This window comes from Salvia splendens, chromosome 7, assembly GCF_004379255.2.
Source record: "Salvia splendens isolate huo1 chromosome 7, SspV2, whole genome shotgun sequence".
NCBI lineage: Eukaryota > Viridiplantae > Streptophyta > Magnoliopsida > Lamiales > Lamiaceae > Salvia > Salvia splendens.
The window spans coordinates 36,925,929-36,951,141 of record NC_056038.1 but is presented as its reverse complement, the minus strand read 5'-3'; the positions used below and the strand labels follow the sequence as shown (position 1 = coordinate 36,951,141).

The 25,213-nt window shown below is 37.9% G+C and overlaps 4 protein-coding genes across 7 annotated transcripts; 1 reads left to right on the top strand and 3 right to left on the bottom strand.

Annotated features, from left to right (window-relative positions):
- Positions 1-1,176: 1,176 nt before the first annotated feature.
- LOC121741427 (anaphase-promoting complex subunit 5-like) lies at positions 1,177-11,817 on the bottom strand. 2 transcript variants are annotated; one of them, XM_042134160.1, is made up of 21 exons: positions 11,530-11,817; positions 11,282-11,441; positions 10,934-11,055; positions 10,477-10,723; positions 10,157-10,334; positions 9,954-10,032; positions 9,766-9,851; positions 9,358-9,487; positions 9,148-9,180; positions 8,320-8,568; positions 8,132-8,209; positions 7,764-8,026; positions 7,412-7,471; positions 7,228-7,295; positions 6,327-6,432; positions 6,093-6,234; positions 5,740-5,838; positions 5,206-5,470; positions 4,993-5,060; positions 4,601-4,751; positions 1,177-1,374 (listed from the first exon to the last, which is right to left on the bottom strand). In XM_042134160.1, exons 1-21 carry the CDS (start codon positions 11,698-11,700, stop codon positions 1,358-1,360), a joined length of 2,772 nt encoding a protein of 923 aa, XP_041990094.1. In that variant the 5' UTR covers positions 11,701-11,817; the 3' UTR covers positions 1,177-1,357. The 2 variants fall into 2 exon arrangements, with proteins under 2 accessions (XP_041990094.1, XP_041990095.1); XM_042134161.1 differs by having other exon boundaries at positions 10,477-10,681.
- A 253-nt stretch (positions 11,818-12,070) lies between these two features.
- On the top strand, positions 12,071-15,492 carry LOC121741680 (switch-associated protein 70-like). Of its 2 annotated transcripts, XM_042134556.1 has the most exons (10): positions 12,071-12,231; positions 12,360-12,464; positions 12,961-13,022; positions 13,112-13,195; positions 13,304-13,335; positions 13,520-13,601; positions 13,799-14,027; positions 14,126-14,353; positions 14,448-14,740; positions 14,906-15,492. In XM_042134556.1, the coding sequence occupies exons 1-10, from the start codon at positions 12,208-12,210 to the stop codon at positions 15,231-15,233; spliced, it is 1,467 nt and encodes a 488-aa protein (XP_041990490.1). In that variant the 5' UTR covers positions 12,071-12,207; the 3' UTR covers positions 15,234-15,492. The 2 variants fall into 2 exon arrangements, with proteins under 2 accessions (XP_041990490.1, XP_041990491.1); XM_042134557.1 differs by lacking the exon at positions 12,071-12,231 and having other exon boundaries at positions 12,361-12,464; positions 12,917-13,022.
- Positions 15,493-16,002: 510 nt separating this feature from the next.
- On the bottom strand, positions 16,003-20,282 carry LOC121741681. Of its 2 annotated transcripts, none has more exons than XM_042134558.1 (13): positions 20,224-20,282; positions 19,934-20,017; positions 19,701-19,749; positions 19,560-19,608; positions 19,019-19,089; positions 18,829-18,887; positions 18,345-18,449; positions 18,048-18,105; positions 17,657-17,793; positions 17,508-17,564; positions 17,266-17,363; positions 16,792-16,997; positions 16,003-16,537 (listed from the first exon to the last, which is right to left on the bottom strand). In XM_042134558.1, exons 2-13 carry the CDS (start codon positions 19,988-19,990, stop codon positions 16,449-16,451), a joined length of 1,035 nt encoding a protein of 344 aa, XP_041990492.1. In that variant the 5' UTR covers positions 19,991-20,017; positions 20,224-20,282; the 3' UTR covers positions 16,003-16,448. The 2 variants fall into 2 exon arrangements, with proteins under 2 accessions (XP_041990492.1, XP_041990493.1); XM_042134559.1 differs by lacking the exon at positions 20,224-20,282 and adding an exon at positions 20,143-20,196.
- A 1,081-nt stretch (positions 20,283-21,363) lies between these two features.
- LOC121811288 (protein JASON-like) lies at positions 21,364-23,991 on the bottom strand. The gene is made up of 7 exons (XM_042212113.1): positions 23,739-23,991; positions 23,607-23,664; positions 23,392-23,468; positions 22,834-23,048; positions 22,173-22,728; positions 22,008-22,090; positions 21,364-21,793 (listed from the first exon to the last, which is right to left on the bottom strand). The coding sequence occupies exons 1-7, from the start codon at positions 23,799-23,801 to the stop codon at positions 21,679-21,681; spliced, it is 1,167 nt and encodes a 388-aa protein (XP_042068047.1). The 5' UTR covers positions 23,802-23,991; the 3' UTR covers positions 21,364-21,678.
- Between the last annotated feature and the right edge of the window lie 1,222 nt (positions 23,992-25,213).

Here is a 25,213-nt window from a genome sequence, read left to right as displayed (position 1 = left end):
CTCGTAGGGGCATAGCGCAGTTGGCAACGGAGGGGCAGACCTTGCTGCAACTATTTTAGTTTATTTATTTTGCAGTACTGAAGTAGTACTACTAATTAAATTGTTAAGAGAATCTGAATTAAATTTCAAGATAATACAATAAAAAAATAGGGAATGTGGAACATATTTAATTATTAAAATCACTAAAATTTAAAAACAATTACTGTACAAACTTAATTGATAAATAACCAACCGTGTTAATAATTATAAACAAAATGAATATTCAGAAAATAAGTACTCCACTAGAGATACATTCAGAAAGTACGCTAAGTAACTTATGTTTATGCATATTGCAGTTTTCTTTTTTTCAATAGGGAGTATAATTTGCATAAAAATGTTTGCAAAATTGATTCTTGTTTGATACCTAAACAGGTTTAATGTAATTCCTTCCCACATCGTACACCATGTCAAATACACACTCTTTCATTTCTTGTTTATATTACTCCACTTTCTTAAAATTGTTGTTCTATTCACAAGTATTTCATCAAGGTGTCATTCCGTGAGATTATTTTAGTTGGAGGAAAATAGCTGCTATGACTAATTATCATATAATTATTCATCTAGGATTCAATGGTGGGACTCATTCTCATGAACCAAACATAACAAGTAATTTTGATCGTTTTATGAGTTTGATGAAATAATCAATTTACACATTTGCAAGCTGCAACAACATCTTTGTGGAATGACTTTAGTAATGGAGTAACGAATTTACAAAGTGAATTCATATCCCAACGGAAGGAGAGTAACAAATTCATGACAAGAATATTATGAATTCGAATCTCACCAACATCTCTAAATCGATATCATGATTCATGTGTGCGTGCATGAAGCGAGATTTGTAACAAAATGATATGAAAAGAACACAAAAAAATAATTAAATAAACATCCAACAAAATTGAACACGAACACAAGCACGAGCACAGAAGCATAAAAATCTGAGGAGTATTTTCATTTATATGATAATACATATATTATACAGTAACAGGTGTCACAGTATAAAACATGGACAAATCATTTTTGTACATATCAAGAGTTCATAAAGCCATAATAATAAGCACATTCAGTTGTATTGTATTGTATCTGACTGATATTTTCATTTCTCAATATATATATCTTTACCTGCTACTACTATTTTAGCATGTAAGCATTCACGGCGCTGCTGTTCTCGTGCCCATTTTAGCTTCGAGCATCTTCTCAAATTCTTCGATAGACCTGAATAGTTCCGAGAAGTTCCCCTTTCCGAATCCTCCACATGCACCCTTCTGGTACATCTTTCCTTCCTCGTCTTTCATCATGCACCCTATTCTCTGAATTATCTCTATGAAGATGGTCGGCCTGCAAAAACACGAGGGAATGTAGTTAGTTACTCTCAAATTTTGTAAATGAACTTGTATCTGGAAGAGAAACAATTCAGAGAGAGCAGCAAGAGCAGAGATATTGGCAATTTAACTACTCCCTATGTATGAACTATGAATGAATACACTATGTAATTTAACTAACTAGCTTATTTGCAGAGAAAAGCTCAGATGAACAACTCAAATTTTGGGGGTTCCAACGGTGATATAAGGTGGAGGAGACGGAGATGTGATAGCAAGGAAAACGATAGAGTAACAAATTTAAGTTTTATTTCACAAAATAAGAAGGTGGCAGAGCTAGCTAATAGAGACACATCAACCTAAGTGACAATGAGAACCATCTGAAGATTATTCAATATCCTATGGTGCAGTTCGGCTGCTATGAATCACTATCATACGATTATCTATATGGGATTAAGTTGTGAGATTCAATCTCATGAACCAAACAATACATATTCAATCATGAGATATGATCAGTCAAACCAAATGGGCTCTATATGTTTTAGTGCGTCACAGTTTAATTTCCCATAGTGTTCTAGATAAGTTGCTTGGACATGATCAAAACTAAGATCCACAACAACCAACTGCAATGATCAAAACTAAGATCCACAACAACCAACTGCAATGATCAAAACAAGCAGCAACAAACACAAGTGTGAGAACTATATCTGTCGGAGTACCAATTAGCCCCAAATAAAATATAACCCCATTCCCTATTCTAAATTAACAACACAAACTCCAAAAATCAGCTCAATCAACACACCTCAATATCACAATCCAAACTACTTAATCTACTGATGAAGAAGAGCAGAAAGCATAAGCACCTAAACTCAAAAGCAGATGAAGAGAAGTGTTTTACAACTATACCTATCACCAATCGGCTTGGTGAAAATCTGCAGCAAAGTCCCTTGATCATCCCTATCCACCAAAATCCCCAACCTCTCACACTCCTCAATCTGGTCATCACTAAGCACATCTCCAGCCCTACTCTTCAAATTCCGGTAGTAGGTAGGCGGTGGAGACGGCATAAACTCGAACCCCCCAACCGAGCTCCTCTTCCTCATCTCCCTCAAAGTCTTGAAAATATCCTGACTCACCAATGCCAAATGCTGCACCCCAGGCCCTTCATTATGCTCCAAATAAGTCTGTATTTGGCTCTTCCTCTTCATCCCAAAAACCGGTTCATTCAAGGGGAAAAGCACGTTTTCGTCATTGTTGGCAAGCACCACCGAGTTGAGGCCGCTCTCGGCCGTCCCCACGTCGGCCGCCGTGAACTCAGCGAACTCATGGAAGCCAGTGAATTTCTTGATGTATTCTGCGACCGGTGCGAGCTCTGGCACATTGCCGACGGCGTGATCGAGTCTTATGATGCCGTAGTCCAGTTCTGGGGAGGGGCTGTTTACCGGCTCGAAGCCGGGGAGGAGCCACTGGTCTCCGTCGATGAAGCGGAGGACGGCGTCGCCGTATAAATGGACCTCGGCGAGGGTGGTCCTGCCGTCGGAGAGGAGGGTTGGGGGGAAGACGGGGATGGCGCCGCGGGAGACGGAGGCGGAGAAGGCGGTGGAGGCGGAGGGGACGGAGACGGCAACGGCGCGGACGGCGAGGCCGTGGGAGGAGGTGAAGGAGGCGTGGGAGGAGGGGGAGAAGGAGGGGAGGGAGGCAGAGGAGGGGTCGGAGATGGAGGGGGAGTAAGGGGCGGTGAAGAGTAGGGAGAGGTCGCCGGAGCGGAGGAGGTAGGAGGCGTGGGAGGAGTTGCCGGTGGAGAGGTCGGATTTGGCGAGGAGGGGCATGCCGAGGCCCCAGGAGAAGCGGAGGGCGGCGTTGGTGGCGTCGCCGCACCAGAACTCGACGTGGTGGAAGCTGTGGACGGAGAAGTGGTCGGACTTGGGGTTGGTGCGGCTGAAATTCTTGCGGACTAATGGCTTCAATTCGCCGGCGGTGGTGGGGCTGGATTTTTGACCCATGGTGGAGCTGCTGGGGTTGGGAGTGGCTTGGAGTTTTAGAGTGAGAGTGTGGTGGTGGTGGTGGTGGTGGCGTGGCGCGTTTGGAGAGAGGAATGAGGAGGGAGAGAGGCGTATGTTTGTTGTCATGTATGGAACTGATCGCCACAAAAATTTCTGGGCAATGCCTTTTAATATGGAGTACATCTGTTCGTTTGTTTCTGTTTAGTTACTCCAACCGAATTGACGCTTTTACCCCCCTTTTCATAATTTAATTTGATTATTATCTCTTAAAATACTCATTCCATCCCAAAGTAAATGTCAGTTTGTGATTTACTAATGATTTATTGAGTTAGTAAATGAGTGAATAGTTATGTTATTGATATCCTAATATATAATTTAGTGGAATGAAATAAATCAAATTCAAGTAAAAGTATTTTGAAAAGAAAAAAATCACAAAGATTTTGATAAATAAGTTGGACACGGAGACGTGGCAAGGGCGACAAACAAATTGGTGTAATCCAAATCAATGAAATGGATGAGCCCAAACCATACACGGAACGAGTTCCAGTCCACACACACAATGCTACTTTATTATTTTGGATATAGAAAGTCATTTTGGACCACTGTACTTCAAATTAAACCATTTTGTCCCTTTAAAACACGGCTACTATTTTTTGGTAGCCTTCCTTTTAAACATCAAATCTTTAACTGAAAGGGAAATCATTTGCAATATGTGTAACTAATATAGTTAAATCAAGAGGAGTCCAGAATTGTTGTTCAAGGACTCCCACACGGAACCTACAAGTGAATATCCATTCAGACAAACCATTAGGATTGACAATAACGCAAGCCTACATGGTAAGACGTTTTTCTTCAAACCTATAAGTCGGGGCTTCAAGTCACTACGAAAACATAAATTAACATATGAGATCGGTTGGGCAGGCGGACCTGAGATGCATGGTGTCATACAGTAAACTATGGGGAGTTATGACCTATCGGACCTTCTGAACCGAGACTATGGCATATTTCACCTCACACAGAACACAATTGCAAACAAACTTTGGACTAAAAACGGAGCTTTTGAAATTTAGAACTATATATGACATTGTGCAAATGCATTGTAACAGAACATGATATAGGCAATTAGACAAACACTGGTGGTTAAAATGCAGGCCAAGGTTTATTTCATTAATACATACTCCATATATGAACACATAGTTTATAGATAGATAAATATATCTGCACATCAGCAATCTGACTTACTGAAGAGAGAATCGTCCATTCCTTCTGGATTCTCAAATGCAGTAATGTGCTTCCTGAACGAAGATGAGGCTTCTTCCCTGTCGTCAAACCGCCTGAGCTTGTCGTATACAATGGCCAACAAGTAGAAAGCTTCTGAAGCCAATTCATGATACTGCAAAGAAGCAATTATTATCTTGGTAGTCAATTAATATTGGAATTTCAATATCTTCAGGATGATGCTCGAAGCATGGACACACATAGATTTTCTGTGTCATAAAGTTATTAGAACCATTCCCACACAGTTTCATGATTCTTTCATGTTTGAATTTCATAACAAGTAGATGTTCAGTGGGAAATTAAGCACTAGTCGCATATGCACAAAATACAAATAACAAGTCAGGAGATTAACCAACCTCCAATAGTTGAAGTTCTTCGGAAGCTTGTGTTAAAGGTTCTAGCACCATCTCTGGATTGTCCGAAACTATTGAAAGAAAAATAGAAGTTATTAATAGATTACGTCTCAACCATTTCCTTTCCAGTCCACAGAAGATTTCCACTCCCATCCTTGAGTTAAGACACACGCTGAAGGTGGAAAACAATAAAGGAAGGAGATAGCAGTAAAATACCTGAAAAGTCTGGGTCAGCCAAATAGCATTTTGCTTCCATAATAAGTGCTCGAGAACGTAGCTCCAAACCACCATGACCAAGAAGCATGGGGAAACAGCTGTGTAAGAGGGCCAATGCCTTTTTTGCGTGATTTGGTCCAAGAGAAAGCCATAACTCAGCCAATACTAATGTTGCAGAGGCTTTTAGAAGATCCAGATTAAATGATTGGCAATAGGAAAGGCTAGCCAAAGCGTATGGAATTCCTAAAACAGCATTGCCTGACCTCTAAAACGGAAAAATATAAAAAAAAAACAGATTTCAGCAAATAAAAATGACATGAGAAGTTGACAAACCAATAGCTGTTTCTGCAGCAAAACACCAAACAAATACAACCTGGTTGTATAAACAGCCTTCTAGTTAAAGATGAAACATTCAATTTATTATCATACAAAATTATCATAATCAATACAAATCATAGCAGAAGTCACTATTTTGTTCTAGTATCGCGTGATGCAAGTAGACAAAGGATTTGTGTGTGGTCCTATGCTGTGTACCTTGTGTATCTCGGCAAGCAACAGAAGAACAGTAGCATTTTTCACTTGCATGTTAAACTTATAACATGTGCAAAATAGAGTGTGTGCAACAGCTGCAGCCTGCAAGAACAACTCCCATCAGCTACAATTAAAATGTAGCACGTACAAAAAAAATAGTCAGCTTAGCTCACCCAACAAATGGGCCACTAAATATATATGAAGGCCAGCTCATTAGAGAAAAGACGAATGAGAGAACTAATAAGATATGTTCCATTTTTGTTTTCTGAAAAGCATAGCTCATCATTGACCTCTTGGCTCTTACTGACTTGGGTAAACGAATAAGGAGCATAAAATTTTGCCGAGGAATACGAAACCTGGCTATACTGGTTTGCAGCAAGTAATGTCCGAGCATGACGGAGGCTAGTTTCTGTCTTCAGCTCCATGTCCACACCAGTCACAGAGGAGGCCAAAACCCCAAGCTCATCACTGAATTGCTGAGCTAGTTTTAAATGTCCCCTAAAGGAGAGGTTGAAAAGCATGGAAACAGTGAGGTGTCTGTCCTGTAAATACTTATTGGATAACACATATATTTCTGTAAGAAAGTATACCTATGTAAAGCACACTCATGCAGCAACTGTAGTTTCAATAACATGATTCTGGACTTTGAAACACATGCAAACTTCGCTTCTGCTATTCTCAGGGCAGCAAAAGCATCTAGATAGTGCATACAAAATAGGATGTAAGTAAAAGAGAAGGCGCTTGTACAACAGAGTTTGTCAGCACTCATTCAAGGAAAACAAGAGTTGTGAAGAAATGAATATCTAGGAAGGATCTGAAACTTTTCATGTTCCTTTTTCTGGTTGGGAGAGGGTGGTGAATCCTAAATCACATCAACTTAGCTATGAGATGTCTGCTTTAAGGAAAATTCTCAGAGAGTTCTTTCCAACAAGGCATCAGTGCAAATGTTAACAGTTAAAAGAGTATAAGAGTCCATTGTCCGAACAGGTAAATATGGCTTCTTAGTTTCCCATAGTAATCATAAAGGAAGAGCACACCAAGTACTTAATAAAAAGGGGATTCTAATGTGACAGAAGAAAATTCCAGATGCAAAATGACTCGGAAGCTATCTCTGGGTCTTTAATTAATTATAAACACGAGTCAGAGAAGGAATGTGTAATCCTTTCTTCGCAAGCTATTCTCTGCAGACAGTGCATGTGACTTCGTGAGTGCACTGCATTCAATAGTAGATTGTCTTTTTGGCACTGAAGAAACTAAGCAAATGGGAAGAGAAGTCCAGTCACAACAAAGACTTTCCCAGGACTTATAGAACAGTCAAATAGTTCTTCAAATTAATTTGAGAAACCAACTATTCAGATATCAACCAACTTAGCACTTATCAGTAAGACCAGTTCCCAGATAAAAATCAAACCTGCTTACTAGACATTGTAAAAACACACCACTTGCACAGAGAGAGGAAAAACTAATCAGGAAATAGTATCCATTTACAACCTTGGTATCCTTTATAAACAGCCAAATGTTGGATAAGCTTGGAGTATGCTAATGTAGCATCGGATAAACTGTAAAAGATCCAAAAACCTAGTTATTGTGCAATGATATTCAATAGCATAGAAATTACAGTAGAAATAACATAAAACAGCAGCAGGTAATAGATCCCAGGAGAGATTGCAATTACCTTGAGGAGTCTGCGAAGCAAGTTGCAAAAGTCAGTGCATTTATTCGAGCTAGAGGAGCACTGAATAGAAAATGGAGAATGTTGAGAAAACTACAAAGGAGAAAATGATATATCGCATGCAACACAATCAGATTAATAATGAAGATAATAGCACTCGTGGTTATGAAGCCATTACAAGCCACTTCAGGAAACTGGCAAGATGAGAGGAGAAGGGATTGTCCTTCCAATGTCTAGTGGAAAAAGCTACAAATCTATTTACGAAATAGGATATCATGATATAGCATCCACAAGACAATTAGAAAACTCATCCAACTTCAAGAACTAATACAATAAGAGGTCTTGAGTAGATCACCTGCCATACATCTCCCATGAACTAGCACGGACTAGATACGACGATCCTAACAATTGTACAACGGATCCAGGAATTGAGCTCGGTTGTGCAGAAAATTGGAAAGAACTGGAATTACTTCTTGATTCATTTTCTTGACTGAATATCAATGAGTCTAGTGGCTTTTTAAGACTTTTCAGCCATTTTGTACAGAAAGCGCCATCAGCAGTCAATACAGAACTTTCATCCCCAAAATCATGTATTAGACGCGAACTCAGCCACAATTCCTGCATTACTCATGACAGCAGTAAGAGACAGATAGTGTTATTTCTAATCTCAAGACAATATCAGCAGGAAAAAAAAATCAAAAAGATTAAAGCAAGAGGAAGAACCTTGTAGATGTTGGCAGGGTACGTTCTAAGTTTCATGGAAGCCTTCGGGCCAAATGAAAGCAGTGGCCTTTGTACGTGCTGCAAATCAAAGTATAGAAATTAGATTCCCCCTAAACACAAAGTATACTTAGATCGTAAGTTTTTTAGGCCCAATACTGTGTAACAAAAGAAAATTACAGAATCCTCACCGTTATATCATACTTAGCAATTTCGAGATGAATAGATGCTACCAGTCTTTTCAACTTCAGACTTTCTGCCCTCTTCAAAGATCTCCGTAAAAGCACGTATAATTGTTGTTGGACAGATAATGATGTCCCCATACCAGCAACAGGTGAATATGAAGATCCAATAATTCCAGATGTCTTTGATATTCCTACTTCAGACAAGAGGTTGGAAATTGCTGCCAGTGTATATGCAAGACAAGTATCATCACTGTACTGCACGTTTGATATAAAATTAGATCCAAAGAAGGTTTTAATAAAGTTAATAAAACATCAGAATTTCCAATAAGAGGAACCAAAAACTCAAACAAACAACCAAAGTAACTGGCGGAAGGAAATGGCTGAATGAAAATTAACAGCAAAACAATATAGTCACATAAAAGTGTAGAACAATCATACCATCACTTTAAAGTTTGGTGAACTAGTAGAAATAACAAATTCTAAAACCAGAATATACAAGACATAGCTTGAGTTTCTCAACCAAGAATAACACTTAATTGATTCCCTCCAACTTAGCGTGCCGTGCATAACTACTTCAGGCCTAACTACTTTTAGGTTCTTTCTGAGAAGTTAACCAAGAGTCTTCCACACAATGTAGCAGTCTATAATCAAGTTCAACTTAACCTGGTTAGCATGTGATTGCCAGATTCAGTTGGTTTTAAAATGTCAGTTGGATGGGGATGAAGAGTTCCTAAGAGTATGACCACATCACCACAACACACGGGCTGAATCCAACTCATAAAATTGAGAATGAAACTAAAGGGGCCTAACTGAAGCTAAACATAAAGTATTTACCTGCTGAGAAACTCGAACTGCTTCAGTTAATACCTGAACATGTGAAGAGAAGTACCAGTCAAGTAGCGTCTAATAGATCCTTTAAAACAGCAATAAACAACATGCTGGCAGTCCCAAAATAGATGACAAGAAAACAACAATAACAGCAAACAGAGAAAATTGCAGAAGGTGGACAATAAGAATGGATGAGACTGGAATCCATATGCTTACCTCCAAAGCTTCCTTCGGGTGTCCTAGATGAAATTGCATCATTCCTAAACATAATAAAGCGATCTCATATCTTCCGAAACTACTGCATCCAGATGGAGGAGGAACACATTCAACTCCTTCAGTCCCTGCACTTTATCATGAATATTTTTCACATAAGGAAATAAGTAAAGGTAAGCCCCTCAACTTATTCATCTCATTTGTCATGTGAGAAGCATGGATAAATGTGATCATCTTTAGAACCAGATGCCTTTTATCCCCACTAAGTTAAAATCAAACAATAAGGATAAGTTTTTCATCGATATTGCTACCACAGACAACTAAGCGATACATATATTATTTTTGGCAGAATAGATACACGAAGTTAAACATAAGGAAAATTCAAGAGGATGGACATGCATCAATTCATACCTATAATCAAAATAACGGTGAAGGTTTTCCAGTGCCCCCGGATAATCATCATGATAGAGGTTATTCAAATATCTCAAGTAGTGAACCTAAAATTGGAAACAGACAAAACAATTGTCAGGTACAGTGAAGTGATCTCCTACTCATGATACAGCTATAGACTCAGAAAGTTCCAAAAAAAAGAAACTCACTCGATGTAATTCAGGTGCCAACTGCTGGAGCTTTATCAGTATGGACTCAAAAGCGTCAAGAGGGAAAGAGCTTCCATATCTGACTCAAAAAATAAATAAAAATGATATAGCTTTATCTAGCTTCATTAGCTCCAAATAATCTGCAGCTTCTTGATACATATAAACTATACAAAAGACAAAAATAAAATAGAAAAATCACTTACTTCTCGATAACATCTGCTTGCTCTGATAGGTAACCTTGTACCTGCCAATTTGGGTGTAGGAAAGTCCCACTAACAGAGCCAATATCCCTTGACATATCACTTGAAGACAATAAACAAGACTTAGCTTCTGCATTCTTATCCATATGTTCCAGCCTGTGGCTTGAAGAGATACCACTATCTGTGACCAGTGGAAATCAAGATGTCAAAGCTCGTGGCATGGACTTTGATAGTGCAAATAAAGTAAAATCTGAAACATGCAACTAGAACCTAACACTCAATCACCAAAATTGTGCTAAAAATAAGATCTCTCACAAGAGTACCATCACTAAATTCAGAAAAAGTCTTTGATGCATGTCCGTAGAAAGGGGTTCTTCCAATCTCCATTTTTTTTTCCTCAAAATCTTCAACAGATTTCTCGTAAAAGCTGTCCATCTCCATATTCTCATATTCTGATGGAACATTTGAATAACTAGTGGACTCATCCAAATGTGGTAACTCATATGGTTGGTAACCTGAGAAGGAATCCTTGGAATATGCACCAATACTTGTTAAGAGATGGCAAATACCCTGAAATGAGAAAGTAATTTTGGATACATGACTTCTGAAGTAAAAACATATTATAGCATAAGAAGGGAGGTAACGAATTATTGATAGTATAGAAGGTATTTCCAACACACGGGCACCAAGAGGCAAGTATATATATATATATAGAGAGAGAGAGAGAGAAAGTACAACCATCATCATGTTCATTGAAGATGGAATGCAGCATACAATTACCTCAAATGACATCTGATTAAAGGTAAGCAAGCAACGTCGTACAAACATGCCAATGATGCTATTAGGGTCCAGCATAATCTGATCATCATCCATAACATTAGAGTCCGAGCCCCCAAGGATCCCTGATGATAAAAACACAAGCACTAAACCAAAAGAACTCTGATTGGTTTCCACCAAAACACTATCAAATATGTCATAAACCAAGCTACAACCATCTCAAACAGAACAACTGCTGCATTAGCATCGGCATTTAACGAAAAACTACATACATTGTGCACCAAACTGGCAGCGCTAATGCAAAATTGAATTGTGAGTTTTTCACTAGCAAGAGAAGAAAACAGGAGCTACCTCGCAAATCAGCAAATAAATTGAACAAGTCATCCGGTGAGGCCAGCGAGGAAAGCCTCCCCATTAAGTGGTCACTCAACCAGTGATTGAGCAAGCCATCAATGTCCTTCAGCTGAGTAATCAGCTCATCAAGCGTAGGCTCGAAAATGCCACCACATTCCTGCATAATCCAAAACGAGATCGACTGAGCTACCCGCTTTCTGATCAAAATATCGTTAAAATTGTGATATTTTGGACGCGGATCAAACCTTGGTGAGGGATATGAGGAAAATCCCGAGACAGTTGTGCTGCGAAACGGATGAAAAAGGGAATGGGATGGAAATTTGAGAAGGCGGTGCGTAAACTTGAACCAAGATGCAAATGGAGAGTTTGTGCGGAGTGACGGCGAAGCTCGATGGTGGCTTGGAAACGGCCGTCATCGCCGGCGATGAATGAATCGGAAACCGGCGATGGGTTTTTGGTGTAGGGTTTTTGAACGAGAGATGGATTGAAAGTTATGGCGCTGGAAATTTTAGATTTTTTAAAACACTGAATTCAAATATACTGTATTTATTTCGAGCTATTATAAATACTTGGGTGCAACAAAATGTTATCTTATCTTTAGAATGTTAGTATTACATACAATATGTTACACAAGTAAAAAAATTAAATAAGTGAATTCTATATCTGTATTAGCAAAAGATTAACTACTAAAATATTTATGTTACTAAATAAAACAATTTTGTTTCGGTGAACACCACACGACATATGCTACTATAGTACTACTCTTTTTGTTTATCTACCAAAAAAAAAAAGAGAAATTCAACCCACAATAGTCCAAAAAGGGGAACAACCGAACCACCTCCCCAACTGCAGATCATCACCAAAACCCTCACTAAATTCCGTCGATTCTCACTCCAAAAATTGCTCATCTCATCAGATTCGCCATGGCATCAAATGGAGCTCCACTCGTGAGTCTACTCTTCCTCGATTTCCATTTCGGCTCACTTTTTTGTTGCTTAACAATTACCGCCCAATTTATTTTCCATTTCCATAAATGAATTTTTCGATTGATTGTTTAGGGATTTGAATTATGCAGGGAGATGCTGATACGCAGACAAGCTTGGAGAAGATCAAAAGGCAGCTCGCCTCGAGCTCCGGCCGACAACTCCTTCAGGGGCCCCTCTTAAAGCGATCCGAAACGGTAATCGATCTCAGCGCTGCTTCTAGTTTTTTATTCAGCTGCAATGTTTTGTTTACGCGTGTGTGTTTTTGAGAGCCAGCTGATGATTATATAGCTTAGCTTAAGAATTGTCGCGAAATGTTTAATTCGTCGATGCTGGTATCTCTTGGCATTGAAGAATCAGTTAACTTTGGATAAACTATAGGATGCAATCATGTTTGGAAAATTGGGAGAAGCATTTTCCGAACTGATAGCTGCTGAAGGGTAACCAATAAAACGTATACCTGATTTTGGAGAGATGTTAATATAATGTCTTTTCCCTCAAAGATGTAACAATTCTCATGCTTTAATTGACAATAAAGGGTGTATCGCAGAATAGGATCAAAATGAAGTGTATATCTTCTACCCTTAAAAGCTATCATATCGTTTTTAACAGCTTACGAAGTTTCAACTATTGGATCTTTTGTCAATAGAATAGCTGGGTCTAGCTGATTGTACTGGGTGATGTTTTTAACAGCTACGGAAGTGGAACGAGAGGTGGGTGATTTTAGACCCAACAACTGGGAAGATGGAATACAAGTAAGAAGCCATATCATATTTCAGTACTTACTTTTGCTTTATTTGCTAAGTGCTGTTATTGATTAAGTCTTTGTTTCTTTCATCTTCAGGGTCAGGAGAAATGAGCCGGCAGTAAAAGGAACCATAACATTTGATGCAAACAGCACTATCACAATTTCTCCTGTGAACTTCCAGTAAAATCCTATTCTTTTGTTTATTTGATCTCCCCCCTCTCTGCGGGTACATTCCTCTTGTAGGTTACTAATCATCCTCACATCCTTTCCTTCTTTCTGTTGTTTCAGGGGACTACCAAAGTATGATGGATGTTGCTTCTGTATCCTTATTAATAATTTAGATTGTTTTCCCTCTCCTTAATGCTAATTATGTGGGAGATAAAAGGTGAAAGAAGGCTGACACTATATGATACCATATACAATTTGGCTTATTTCCTTTTTTCGTTTGTCACATATTGTTAAATTTGATACAACTCGGTCTTTTTATTCTTAACTCTGTTCTAGATATTGGGACACCACAGAAAAAGGATTATTTTCTTTGTGCAGAGACTCCTGCTGCTACCAGAGCTTGGGTGTCAACACTACAGTGAGTGGCCAATTTAATATGTTCACATAAACTCATCCCATGAGATAAAGCTCAGTTTAATTTGCTAGTACAGTTGCAGTGTGGGACAAATACACTCATAGCATTGATTCAGTTGCTAACTTATCTGTTTCCAAATCTTCTGTACCGTAATGCATGAGTTTGTGTATGAATTTTTTTGTCTTTTGTTTGAACTACAGCGCAACTCAACTGGTTCTCAAGGCTCACAAAGAAGCGGTGAACACCTTAAGTGGAAATGGATCCACGAAGTTAGGAACGGTTGCCACCGTTGTTGCTGCTGCAAATTCAACAGCACTGGAAGCTTCTAAAGAAATTGAAGCTGCCATGCAAGTTTCTATGAGGAATGCCTTGGGGGCTATGATGAATAAGACACCTGATCTTCCGATGGATGATTTATCAATCATGAAGGTAACAAGGCATATTAGTAACAAATGTCTACATATTTCAAGTTCATTAAATTGCATCTATTTTGTCAGATTTATTGAGAAAATTATTTTGTTTTGCAGGAAACGTTGAGGGTCAAGGATGAAGAGCTGCAAAATTTGGCAAGAGATGTTCGTGCTAGAGATTCAACCATAAAGGAATTGGCAGAGAAACTATCTGAGACCGCTGAAGCTGCAGAAGCTGCGGCCTCTGCTGCCTATACCATGGATGAGCAAAGGAGAATAGCATGTGCAGAGGTTGAGCGTCTGACTAGAGATTCAGAGAAACAATTTGAGTCATCTAAACAGAAGGTAATTGTAGATTCTCGTCAGCTTGGTGTCTCCATTTTGAGGTCCAGCCTTGGTCCGGTTTTCTTGATCTTACTTTTCCCATATATGCTCATAGATTAGAGAGCTGGAAGAGAAAAATCAGAATCTGAGCAGAGAGAAAGATCAGCTGATAGAGGAAAGGGATTCGGCCATTCGGGAAGCTCATTTGTGGCGTTCAGAGCTCGCGAAAGCTAGAGAGCGTGCTGTCATATTAGAAGGAGCAGCCGTTCGAGCTGAAGAGAAGGTCAGAGTTACAGAGGCTGATGCTGAAGCACGACTAAAGGAAGCAATCGAAAAAGAGTCAACTGCTGCTAATGAGAAGCAAGAATTACTTTCATATATCAATGCCTTGCAAGAACAGCTGAAAAGGTTTGTAAATTGTAACATTATTAAGCTTTTTTTGATAATTTTTCTGTCAAATATAGTTGGTGTTTGCATGAAGTAGCTTCTACTTGCCTTTATTTCATAATACATTCGCTGCCTCTTTATCTGATCGCAACGAGTTACTGAAATTTCTATTTTTCCTTCCGACAGGCAGCAGATGGAAACCCGAGAAGTGTTTGCAGAGAGGACTGATTCTCGCTCGAGTATAGGTGGTGATTTACCACTAACAAAGCATGTGGATCCGTCACAGGAGAATGTCGATAAAGCCTGCCTGAGCGTTTCAATGACATCATCGCCTGCAGAATCAGATCTCCATTCTATCCGGGAGAGTGAATGGAGCGACATCCAAACCACAGAGGCTAGGATAGCTGATGTGAGAGAGGTTGGTCCCGATGCAGAAGAGCACAGCCTCGATATCCCTGTTGTAACTTTCCCGACCAATGGTCATCCAGAGCACGATTCTTCTCATCAGCCTTAGAGAATCGCAGGACAGCTCCACTCCCTTGACGTTTGCCAATTTTCTTGAGTGTAGCTTTTTTTTTACTCAAATCTTGGCTCGTTGCTGCTGTTGGTAGATGATTAATGCGTTGCATCTTTTGGTAATTTAAGGAATTTAACCCGTGCTTGGTATCCTTTGAGTGCAAATAGTCTTGATAATCAAAGATGTTGAAACATACAGATGAATATTACTGTAAACAGATAGATGATAACCAGTTTTCTATCATTTTCATTGCTCTCGACTTGGCCTTAATGTGTGTTTACATGAGCCCATCCTTGATGTTATTCAAAGTGCACACAATCTCTATTCACAGCATCTTCAAAACTCTAGAATTACATTCAAATAAACATGAGTGTAAGAGAGATTCGTCGCAGGAGAAAAAGGAAATGCAGTTTTTGTCAATCCTACTTCGAAAAAGGAAATGCGGGCAGGTTCATCAAGAGCGGCCACCAGCCACCTGGTGCTGCTGCTGGTATGTATTACCTTCAAGTCCACAAAAAAAACACGAATCTCAAACAGGTTCCAACAAGGGAAGGTGAACAGAATCACAAGTTTGTTGGAACGAGGTGTTGTGCAGTCGGATTGCTGGCAATCTCGAGCATGAAGATGAAGTAGAAACCATATTTTCATACGCAAAGGGCATCGTGTTTTGCAACCGACACCATGGTAGAAGAGGCACTTCACCCTACGGCAGTTGGGATGGCTTTTCAAAAATTTTATAAAAAAAGATAAAAAAAATAGTTATCCATTTATCCGAATTAGCTGTAGCTATGTTTCATTGTCTAAAAGCAAATTCATGCTGATATACAAAGAGAGCTCCAGCACCACATTACACACAGACGCAGATTCACAAAATCCTCCTGCAATGCAGAAACACCTAACTACCCCTCCCCCGAACAATAGCCCAACCGTGCTTTTTCAGATAAAACATTACCTAACAACACACACCAAACAACAGAGTTTCTCTGCCCTAGTCTGGAAAGGGAAGTTTCCAACAACCTACGTCGAAACTAATGGCTTGGCATAAACAACAGTAGGTTTTTCGACATGGCAAAGAGCAGGCAGGCAATCTAGTTACTAAGCCATGGCTGAGAAAGGTGAAAAGCATCATAATATACAAACCTATTGATGCTGGAGAAAGATAGTAACTAATGTATCATTCATTACTATATTTATGCATGATGCCATCATCCTCTACTGGGAGGAAACACGGGAACTCACGCTCTGATCCGGAAACGCTTCATCAAGAGCTTTGGGCATGCTCAGAACGATCTCTGCGAAAGCTAGAGGGACAAAAAAGCATCATTTAGTGGCTAAAGTGTGAGGATTATGAGATCGGTTATGTATTAAGCATGTTATTGAGGATGAGCCATAGATGGATCATCTGTTGCAGCATTGTGCAACATCTACAGATCATCACCACCATATCGATGAAATTACAAAAAAAATCTACATGATTCAGAATTTCATTGAGGCATGGGTGATAACAGGAGATGTTGTGCAATGCTTTGGGTTAAAAGCGAGAAATTCATCCAACCTTCGGGTAGACTCATTGACCGTAATGCATCCTCAGCATGTACCAATCGAGCTGGAACTAGTTGATTGCCATGGCTTTCCTTCCTGCTGGTTGGTGCTACAGAAGTCCGGAGTTTCTTATGTTGGTGCATCGGCCAAGCAAGGACACTGATGGTTGATGGAAGAGTAGAGACGAGTTCCCCATATCTAATGCTGACTATCACCTTGCTGTTAAAAAAAACAGAAAAGTCAATCTAAATATAGCGTCATGAGACACTAATAACTACTTATTAATACTGGAAAGAAACAAAATAAACACACAACCCAATTCTTATCAGCAAAACGATATGCAACCTGAGATTCTACAAGACTCACTATTCGTATAGAACAATGTAGACAGAGAGAATAGAAGCATGTCAAAAGTCAAGTCAAGAAACACCCCCAAATTAGATTGCTTTAAAATAAAAATAAAAACTCAAACCATAGCTTGACTTACCAATCAAAATCTGCAAGCACAAATTCAATCATATGATACGGAAGACTGCAATAAAGTTCCCCTATTTGATTTCCATACAACTCTTTAATAAGACGAACCTGGAAAACAACACAAGGGTAGTGAGTACTAAATCCGCATTTCATGTAGCAGATACTGCTATTACCATATCAAATCCCAGCACAGTCTTTTAGACCTTGATCAAGGACTATTATTCCTTCTAGGCTACTTATTGCCTATCGTACCTGTTCTCGTCTATCAATGTAGGCCTGCAGCAAGTCTCCGACGTAATCTATGAACTTCTGCTTCCCAAATTGAAACAAATTGAAACAAATTAACATTTCAAGCACGCATAATAATAGATTGAATAAGATACAAAAGCAGCCAACCTAACCATTGCGTTTGAAGAGAGGTAATCATTTTCCGCATTGCGTATCGGCAAGAAAAATGGAATTGTGTGCTCAAGAACTGTCATTTTCTCAAGAAATGATTTGCTTTCAAGAACACAATGGAACAGCTCACAAGGTTCTCCTAAGAAGTTCAAAAAATTAAAGAAACATGACTAATAGATCCGAGATTGAACACTCAACTAGCTATCTAAACTAGAAAGACTGCATAATAAGGACACATAATAAAAGACACATGAAGATTTCACGTCAACCGCATATCATCATGGAATATAACAGAATTTGGCATTAAAATACGAAAATAGAGAAGAATTAAATGCATTTGACCATTCACAATAGATACTTTGGAATCAACTTTTATGATAGTTTAGCAGTTACCAGCAAATGAGGTCTCATATTGAATGCCAATCCTTGGTCCATCTAAACAACAGATCATCTGTGCATTCAAAACATTAGTGTCAGAGGCCAATCATTACCTTCTTTCTATTATTAAATCTTTTTCTGAGAAAAAGGTGTCATTCAAAACTCAAGGTCATCGCGACAATAATACTAGCATCTATGACACATTCATTTAAACCAAATGTAATACTTCATGAGAACGAATAAAGAAGTCCATGGAATACATTTTAAGTAAGGAAACTCAAAAGAGCGAATAAATTTAGAATCATGATTTACTTTATTTCCAACTCTGTAAGTTATTTTTTCATGGAAAGGTAAATTGGGCACTGAAGCGGCATCCCCTTGTAGTAGCACTGCCTTTCTTTCAGCCTCCATGTGAACCTGAAACACACACTGAGCCATAAGTATGGCATATAGATAGTGCGCAACATCTCCAAAAAAAATATGCTTCGCCAACAATGCGACGGAGTAAAGAGTTATACATAAAAATCCGGTGTGAAGTATGCAAGTATGAGGAAGAATTAGAAAGAAAGCACATTAGAAATATAAATATTTACAACCAGGTTCCAAATTAATAGTACAATCTTACACATCAAGAAATTAATAGTGGTAGTAGGGTAGGCACTTTCAATTGTTTTTATCTAATTTTCTTTCCAATAAACAACAAAAACACTCTAAAATATTTTCACATATTTCTAGATACATAAATAGCAGAAAAGAAGTGACAACCAACATAAAAACTGAGTTAATAAAACCATACCCGCTCTCTTATAGTAGCTAATAGCCCATCATTCCATTGCCCACCATCCAAACATATTTCTTCAAGAGAATAAGCATCACATCAGAACCGGTGAATATAAAACAAGTAAGAGAAAGCAAATATAAGCATATTAAATTGAAAGAATACATTTACAAAGTAAAAGTTTGGAAGTATTCCCATAAATAACTACCTTGAGTTTGAGAAGCCTGTGCAGCTTCAAACTCTCTTTGCAAACGCTCAAAAACAGATTTGTCTGAATCCCTAAGAAAATAAACCAATTTTAGAGCCACTACCCCGTATTAGCCAATAAATCAACTCACATAAAATTAAAATATATGCAACTATGCAAGAAACACTTGGAGAGACAAAAAAATCCAGCTTCATAATTTGGAAAAGATTCAATCGTGCAGGGATTAAATGGAGATTTTGCTGCATTTTACATTTGTGTTCCAAGATGATGAACCGGCTACGTAGTCAGTTCTTTAGCTAAAAACTCTTTATGATATTTAGAACTCCTACTTAACCATTAAGTGTTACTAATAACGAGCAAAGAAACAACTTTTCAAGCAATGACCCCAAGAAAGCATGGCCAGAAAATGGAAAAGCTAGTCAGCACTAAGCTGATATTAACATGGTCCATTGGCATAACAAGGAGAATCATTCTCTAGCAAACCAAACTGATAGGCCAAATACATTCTAGCTCAGAAACAAAATTGAGGAACAATTTATACCTAGAGAGCCGCTCCGTTAATTCTGCATGCCTTTTAAGGAGATTTGTAACTGGCAAGAAAAACAAGTTTAATTACATAATGATTACTCAAACACTAGTAGTGTAAATTCAGGTAACAAGAAGAGCTTGCGATGGTGGATACATCTTGCCCGTGTGGTCTCCAACCGTACATCCTCAGTCTGGGAAAAGTTCTACCAAAAGGAGAAAGCCTTCAAAGTCCAATCACCAATTTTGATACAAAATCAAGCAACAAGGTAACATATTTCACACCCTCAAGTCACATACTTAAGACAGTTAAAAAAACATTAAATTGTGGATTATCTTAAAAACAAACAATAAAATCTTTAAGTGCAATTCAGATATCAGAAGATTTACCACTTCTCCCATATTTAGAGGAGCAGGCTTCTCTTTCACTTGAACAAGTTGCTGCATTTTACTCCAATTCAGCTGTGATTATCACTGCAGAAGAATTAATTTAGATACATAGTATTACAGAAATAGATTGATCATATGCAAGATAAAGACAAAAAAACACATCATTAAAAAAAATAAAAGCAAACGAAAATAACTAAAACTAAACGCACGAGTGAGACGAAATTGGTGAGGAAACAAGCGTTGCAGCGTAATGGCCAGTAAATAAAAGCGAGACGAAAAGAAAGGCTTACGAGATGAGAAGTTGCTTCCATGCGCGAAAACCCTAATTTAATGTAATTGGGGACTAAATAGGATTCCAAAATTTTCATCTTCCGATTTATAATTGATGGGCCACTTTTAAAAAAATGTTTACACTGGCCCAATAATTCCTTTTTTATTAGAGCATCTCCAATGGCAGCGTCAGCAAAACCGGCATCAAAATCGGCGCGCCTACGCCGATTCTTGGACTGACGTCGATTCTGACGCCGACTCTCACGGCGCCATTGTAGGCCCCGAATCTGCTTCAGACCGGCGTCAGAATTTTATTTTTTTATGTATTTTTATGGTTGGGCGACGACGGAGGCGAGGACGGCGGCAGGAGTGATTTTTTATGTTTTTTTTTGTACTTTTTAATTTTTGTATTTTTTTTAAAATTATTGTACTTTTTTATAAATTTTAATATTATTATTCAATTTTCATGTATTTGTCTCGTAAATTAAATTCCGTATGTTGCTACGATTGTAAATTAAATTATATAATTGTTATTAGTGATGTGGATAGGCTATGGGAGGGCAGTTGCATGTCCAGATGATGTGGCAGGAGGATTTTAGTGCAGATGATGTGGCAGTGGGAAGGCTATGGGAAGGCTATTGCATGTCCAGAACCATTGAAGATGCTCTTATGTAACCCGTCACTTCGAGGACATTCAAACGTGGAGAGTTCGTAGGTTCAAACTTAACTGATTTCCTTAATCACGTGCCATTCACGGTTGGTCTACCTTGATGAATTTCGTTTATGCAAAATGTGGAGGATTCATAGGTTCAAACGTGACGGATTCTCTTAATCATGCATTTGGTCTTCGGGAACATTCAAGTGTGGTGAACTTCATTTATGTAAAACGTGGAGAGCTTGTAGAGTCAAACTTCCTTATTCACGGGCCATTTGGTCTTCATAACGAGTTCGTATGTTCAAACTTCACTAATCTCCTTCATCTCATTATATGGTATAGTAATAATAAATAGACTAGTTTCCATGAACATAACAAAATTACAAAAATGGACTATTTTTGGGGCCATAGAGTGATTATGAATGTAAATAGTGTACATTTTGATGGATGCATCTCCAATTGATTTGATTGGACAAATTATGGTCCAATACATATTTTTTTTATCTTTGCCAGACAGCAATAAGATTCATCAAATGATAGAAGATACACTAGTAAAATCTAATGGCTCAATCACCAATATATCCCAATTCATCAATCAATCCAATATTTTTCACTCCAAACTGAGCAAAACTCAAAATACAAAAAGCCACAATTTTATCTACAATCATTTCTTGCAGTGACTAGCAACTTCACCTCATTATGCTCATGATAAGAGTTTGATCAAATGAACTCAGAGATGATTTTCATGAAGAATGATGAAAGACACATTATCAACAACACCAAACAATGATCGACTCACAACAAAACACAACGCGTTTCATCAGAACGAAACAACAGATTTCGGACGCGATGAAGATTGAAAATGTGACATGGCAGTATCAGATTCTTCAGTTTCATTGAACTCAAATGGAGTACTGATGTTGGTGGTGCGCTTCCTGCAAAAAATGCAAAAATATCAATTATATTTTGCTTTCTTGAGGCAGAATCATCGTCACAATTAAATGGTGTATTTGTTTATACTCTACATGTATAGATTGCATTCGATTATTCAACTAGCCTTACTGGAAAAGATATATCAGAGAGATCAGCAAATCATGTATGTCTATAGATGAAAAAGGAATTAATAAAACAACAAGAACCATCACATACTTCTGAGAAATCAAAGATTCTTCAGACAGTGCCTTTTCTAGTCTCTCCTCAAAAGACGTCGCGTGCCAATTGACTTTCTGATCCTGTGAGGCAAAAGCAGTTTAGGTTAGTTCAACCAGACTTATCATATAGGAAAAATGGAAAAAAGGAGAAATATTAGAATACCTCTTTGTACTTGTTAGTGGAATTTGGAATTCCATTCCCATCCCACCATTTAGGAGGAGGAGGAGGATCGTTGGGCGCCTCAACATCGTTCCAATGAGCTGCAACCATTCCCAGAATAGGCCTATCGGCAGGAGGTTTCCTACATTGACTATAAATGGAACTAAGTTGTTTGTTACTACCATCTTGCTTGGCTGAAATCGGCTTGAACCAAGAAGTTAAGCTTCCTTCATCGTCCGCCTCTTCTATAACCGAATCTACCTTCTTTGGCTCGTTTGGTTGTCCCTGGTGAATGACAGCAGAATCTTGATCCCCCAATTCTTCCTCGTCTAACTCCTCCATGTTTGGATATGGTAACGCCTTTGTTACACTGTAAGCTCCAGCTGATGCAGATTGCTCTGCAGAGATCGATGAAATAGCTGACCTATCTGATACATGGTGAGATTCAACAGATTCATTTTTGCTTTGTTCAGAATGAATTTCAACTGCATTATGAACATCAACTCTTTGGACCGAGCTGCTCGAGACTCCACCAGTGTAATGTCCATCAGTCATGCAGCTAAATTCATGAAATGTCAAATTAGGAGATTATAAACATAAAGTAAGAGGAAACTTTCAGCTGCAGAATGATTTCAGAGGCCTAGACTGAAGTCAGGAGATTCACCTGCTTGGAGTGGTTAAGAAAGAACATGATGCAACAAGCACTGAAGACTCATTAGATTGCTTCTCGAGTTCCTGTTTCTCCATTGATGCATTGAGAAGCCATGAACCGAACTTTTCTGCTTCCATTTGAGCTGATGCATCCTCCCATTTCTCCAAGGCTTTTCGGACTTTGATAGGCGTTTCGACTGAAGTTCCTTTAGGTTTAGAAAACTTATTCTGCAGAACAGCATATATGCCAAACACGGTTAAGGATTCATTTTCATTTGTAGACGAAATTCAAAAAGAAACTACAGATTCAAATAGTTTTATGTGAATTAAAAAAAACAGATTCAGAATGACATTCTTTATTAGGATACAGAGAACATTACTTAAATCAATTTTATACTCCATATGTAAGTAAAATCAATGCCAATCCGATATCGAATATACAAATAGCACATGGAAATCATTTCTAAAAATAACACTGTTTTTAGCTGGACTTCTATATGCAGATTAGTTCCCCTAATATAACCAAAATCCAAACAAATCGGGGAAATGTAGAAATAAAAGAGCTACGCACCTCATCCTTGAAATCTCTGACATCGATTTCTCGAGGCAACCGATTTTGACACTCCTCTCCTTTTCGAAGCGTTCCGTCTTTTCATCAGTCATTTGAAATACAAGTTCAAAACATCATTCAATCGATCGATCAAAAACACATACGCTCAAATCAACGAAGATTCATTTGAATCCGAAATACACACTAACACACACTAACACACACAGATGAGTTACCATCACACTGGAACAGCGACGACAGCGCATTTTTACTCCGAGGCGCAGCAGGCTCCGGCTATTCCAAAAGCATAATAGATTAACTGAAGGAACTAGGAACTAAAAAACAACAAACAGAGCTACAAATCATACCGGAGGAGTAACGGGATTAGCGCCGGAGTGTTTGACGCGAAAACAGCTGAAAAAGCAGCTCATCGGTGCGGCGAGGCCTACGCGCAACAAAAATTTACGCAATAACGCTTGCTGAAAATTAGTAGAGAAATCATGTGCGTATCTCTATAAATGGAAAAGCTTTTACTGAATTGAATTATCGACAAGTCGTCCAATTATTCTAGAGAGAGAAGGAGCTGAAGAGAAGAAAGAGAGGTGGAGTGTCGTTGTGGGCGATGGCTCCATTGCGTTTTGAAATTCGAATAGAGAGGGAAACAAAATTAAATACTACGATTAATACAATTACACGTGGCAATTAAATATTCGTTTTTTATACTACTATAATTGATGTTATTTAATAATAATAATAATAATAATAATAATAATAATAATAATAATAATAATAATAATAATAATAATAATAATAATAATAATAATAATAATAATAATAATAATAATAATAATAATAATAATAATAATAATAATAGGATTTGACTTTGCCTATAGAGCCCGTGCTTCAATTCAATGTTGAGCACGACTATGCGGATGACCTTTGAAAACACACAACTAATTTGCAGCAATAAATAGCTTATAATCAAAAGTTTATGGATTAAACTCTCATTATTAGATTTAATTATTTGATTGAAAATTGCTAGTAAGCTAGTAGGAGCTCAATGTTTCGGAAGCTTGATAATGTTCGGCTTGTTAACTCGCTAGCATGCTAATTATATTGCTTTTAAGCCTATTCTAATTTCTACCACATAAAATATTACGTTGATATAATTTATTCATAAGTTATATTCTATTTGTATAAACATATATTGCTTAATTAGGAGCTTTGTTAGTAAATTTAATACTACTACACCTTTTATAATAAACTAATTTAATTTTAAAGAAATTTATTTGCATTTAAATTAAACTCGATTTGGGCTCTGAAATTAGTTTTGGCGCAAATGTAAGATTTCAAATGTGAGCAAAAGGGGATTGTAGGCCCAACAAAATTATTACAATTAGATATTAAAACCCTTTACACAAAAATTAAAGTAACCTTACTTTGATTTTGGGGAAAAAAGTAACTTTATTATCCTACAAATTCCAACAATCTTAGCCCTAAAAAATTCGACATATTCATAATTATGAAAGTACTTCAAAAAATTTCAAAGAAAATAAAGTACTATATTGGAGTTAATTTCAAAGTGAAGTATCAATTTAAAATATATCTACTCTCGTTGTTGGAGCCATAAATCAAAATAAATTAAATAATGATGTTGTAGGTGGAGAGATCAATATCCGGGTAGAGACTAATTAGTAATATGTGGGAATAACGTTTATACTCCTACGATAGGTAATTTTTTTAGCGTTAACAATTTATATGTTCATATTAGAATAAATTACATAAAATGTATACATACACAACTCTCTCTATATATAGTACTACTACATATTTACACACACAT

Excerpts from the sequence above, each read along its gene's own strand:
- LOC121741427 (XM_042134160.1), bottom strand. The coding sequence starts at position 11,700 with ATGACGGCCGTTTCCAAGCCACCATCGAGCTTCGCCGTCACTCCGCAC. Across the intron at positions 10,724-10,933 it reads TTAATCAGATGTCATTTGAG|GGTATTTGCCATCTCTTAAC; the intron begins GTAATTGTATGC and ends TTCTCATTTCAG. Across the intron at positions 7,472-7,763 it reads TCATGGGAGATGTATGGCAG|TGCTCCTCTAGCTCGAATAA; the intron begins GTGATCTACTCA and ends TTTTCTATTCAG.
- LOC121741680 (XM_042134556.1), top strand. The coding sequence starts at position 12,208 with ATGGCATCAAATGGAGCTCCACTC. Across the intron at positions 13,196-13,303 it reads ATTTCTCCTGTGAACTTCCA|GGGACTACCAAAGTATGATG; the intron begins GTAAAATCCTAT and ends CTGTTGTTTCAG. Across the intron at positions 14,354-14,447 it reads TTGAGTCATCTAAACAGAAG|ATTAGAGAGCTGGAAGAGAA; the intron begins GTAATTGTAGAT and ends ATATGCTCATAG.
- LOC121811288 (XM_042212113.1), bottom strand. The coding sequence starts at position 23,801 with ATGAGCTGCTTTTTCAGCTGTTTTCGCGTCAAACACTCCGGCGCTAAT. Across the intron at positions 23,665-23,738 it reads CTAATCCCGTTACTCCTCCG|CCGGAGCCTGCTGCGCCTCG; the intron begins GTATGATTTGTA and ends CTTTTGGAATAG. Across the intron at positions 23,469-23,606 it reads GTCGCTGTTCCAGTGTGATG|ACGGAACGCTTCGAAAAGGA; the intron begins GTAACTCATCTG and ends ACTGATGAAAAG.
- LOC121741681 (XM_042134558.1), bottom strand. The coding sequence starts at position 19,990 with ATGCAGCAACTTGTTCAAGTGAAAGAGAAGCCTGCTCCTCTAAATATG. Across the intron at positions 19,750-19,933 it reads CTCTAAATATGGGAGAAGTG|AACTTTTCCCAGACTGAGGA; the intron begins GTAAATCTTCTG and ends TCCTTTTGGTAG. Across the intron at positions 18,888-19,018 it reads ACAGGCTTCTCAAACTCAAG|AAATATGTTTGGATGGTGGG; the intron begins GTAGTTATTTAT and ends ATTCTCTTGAAG.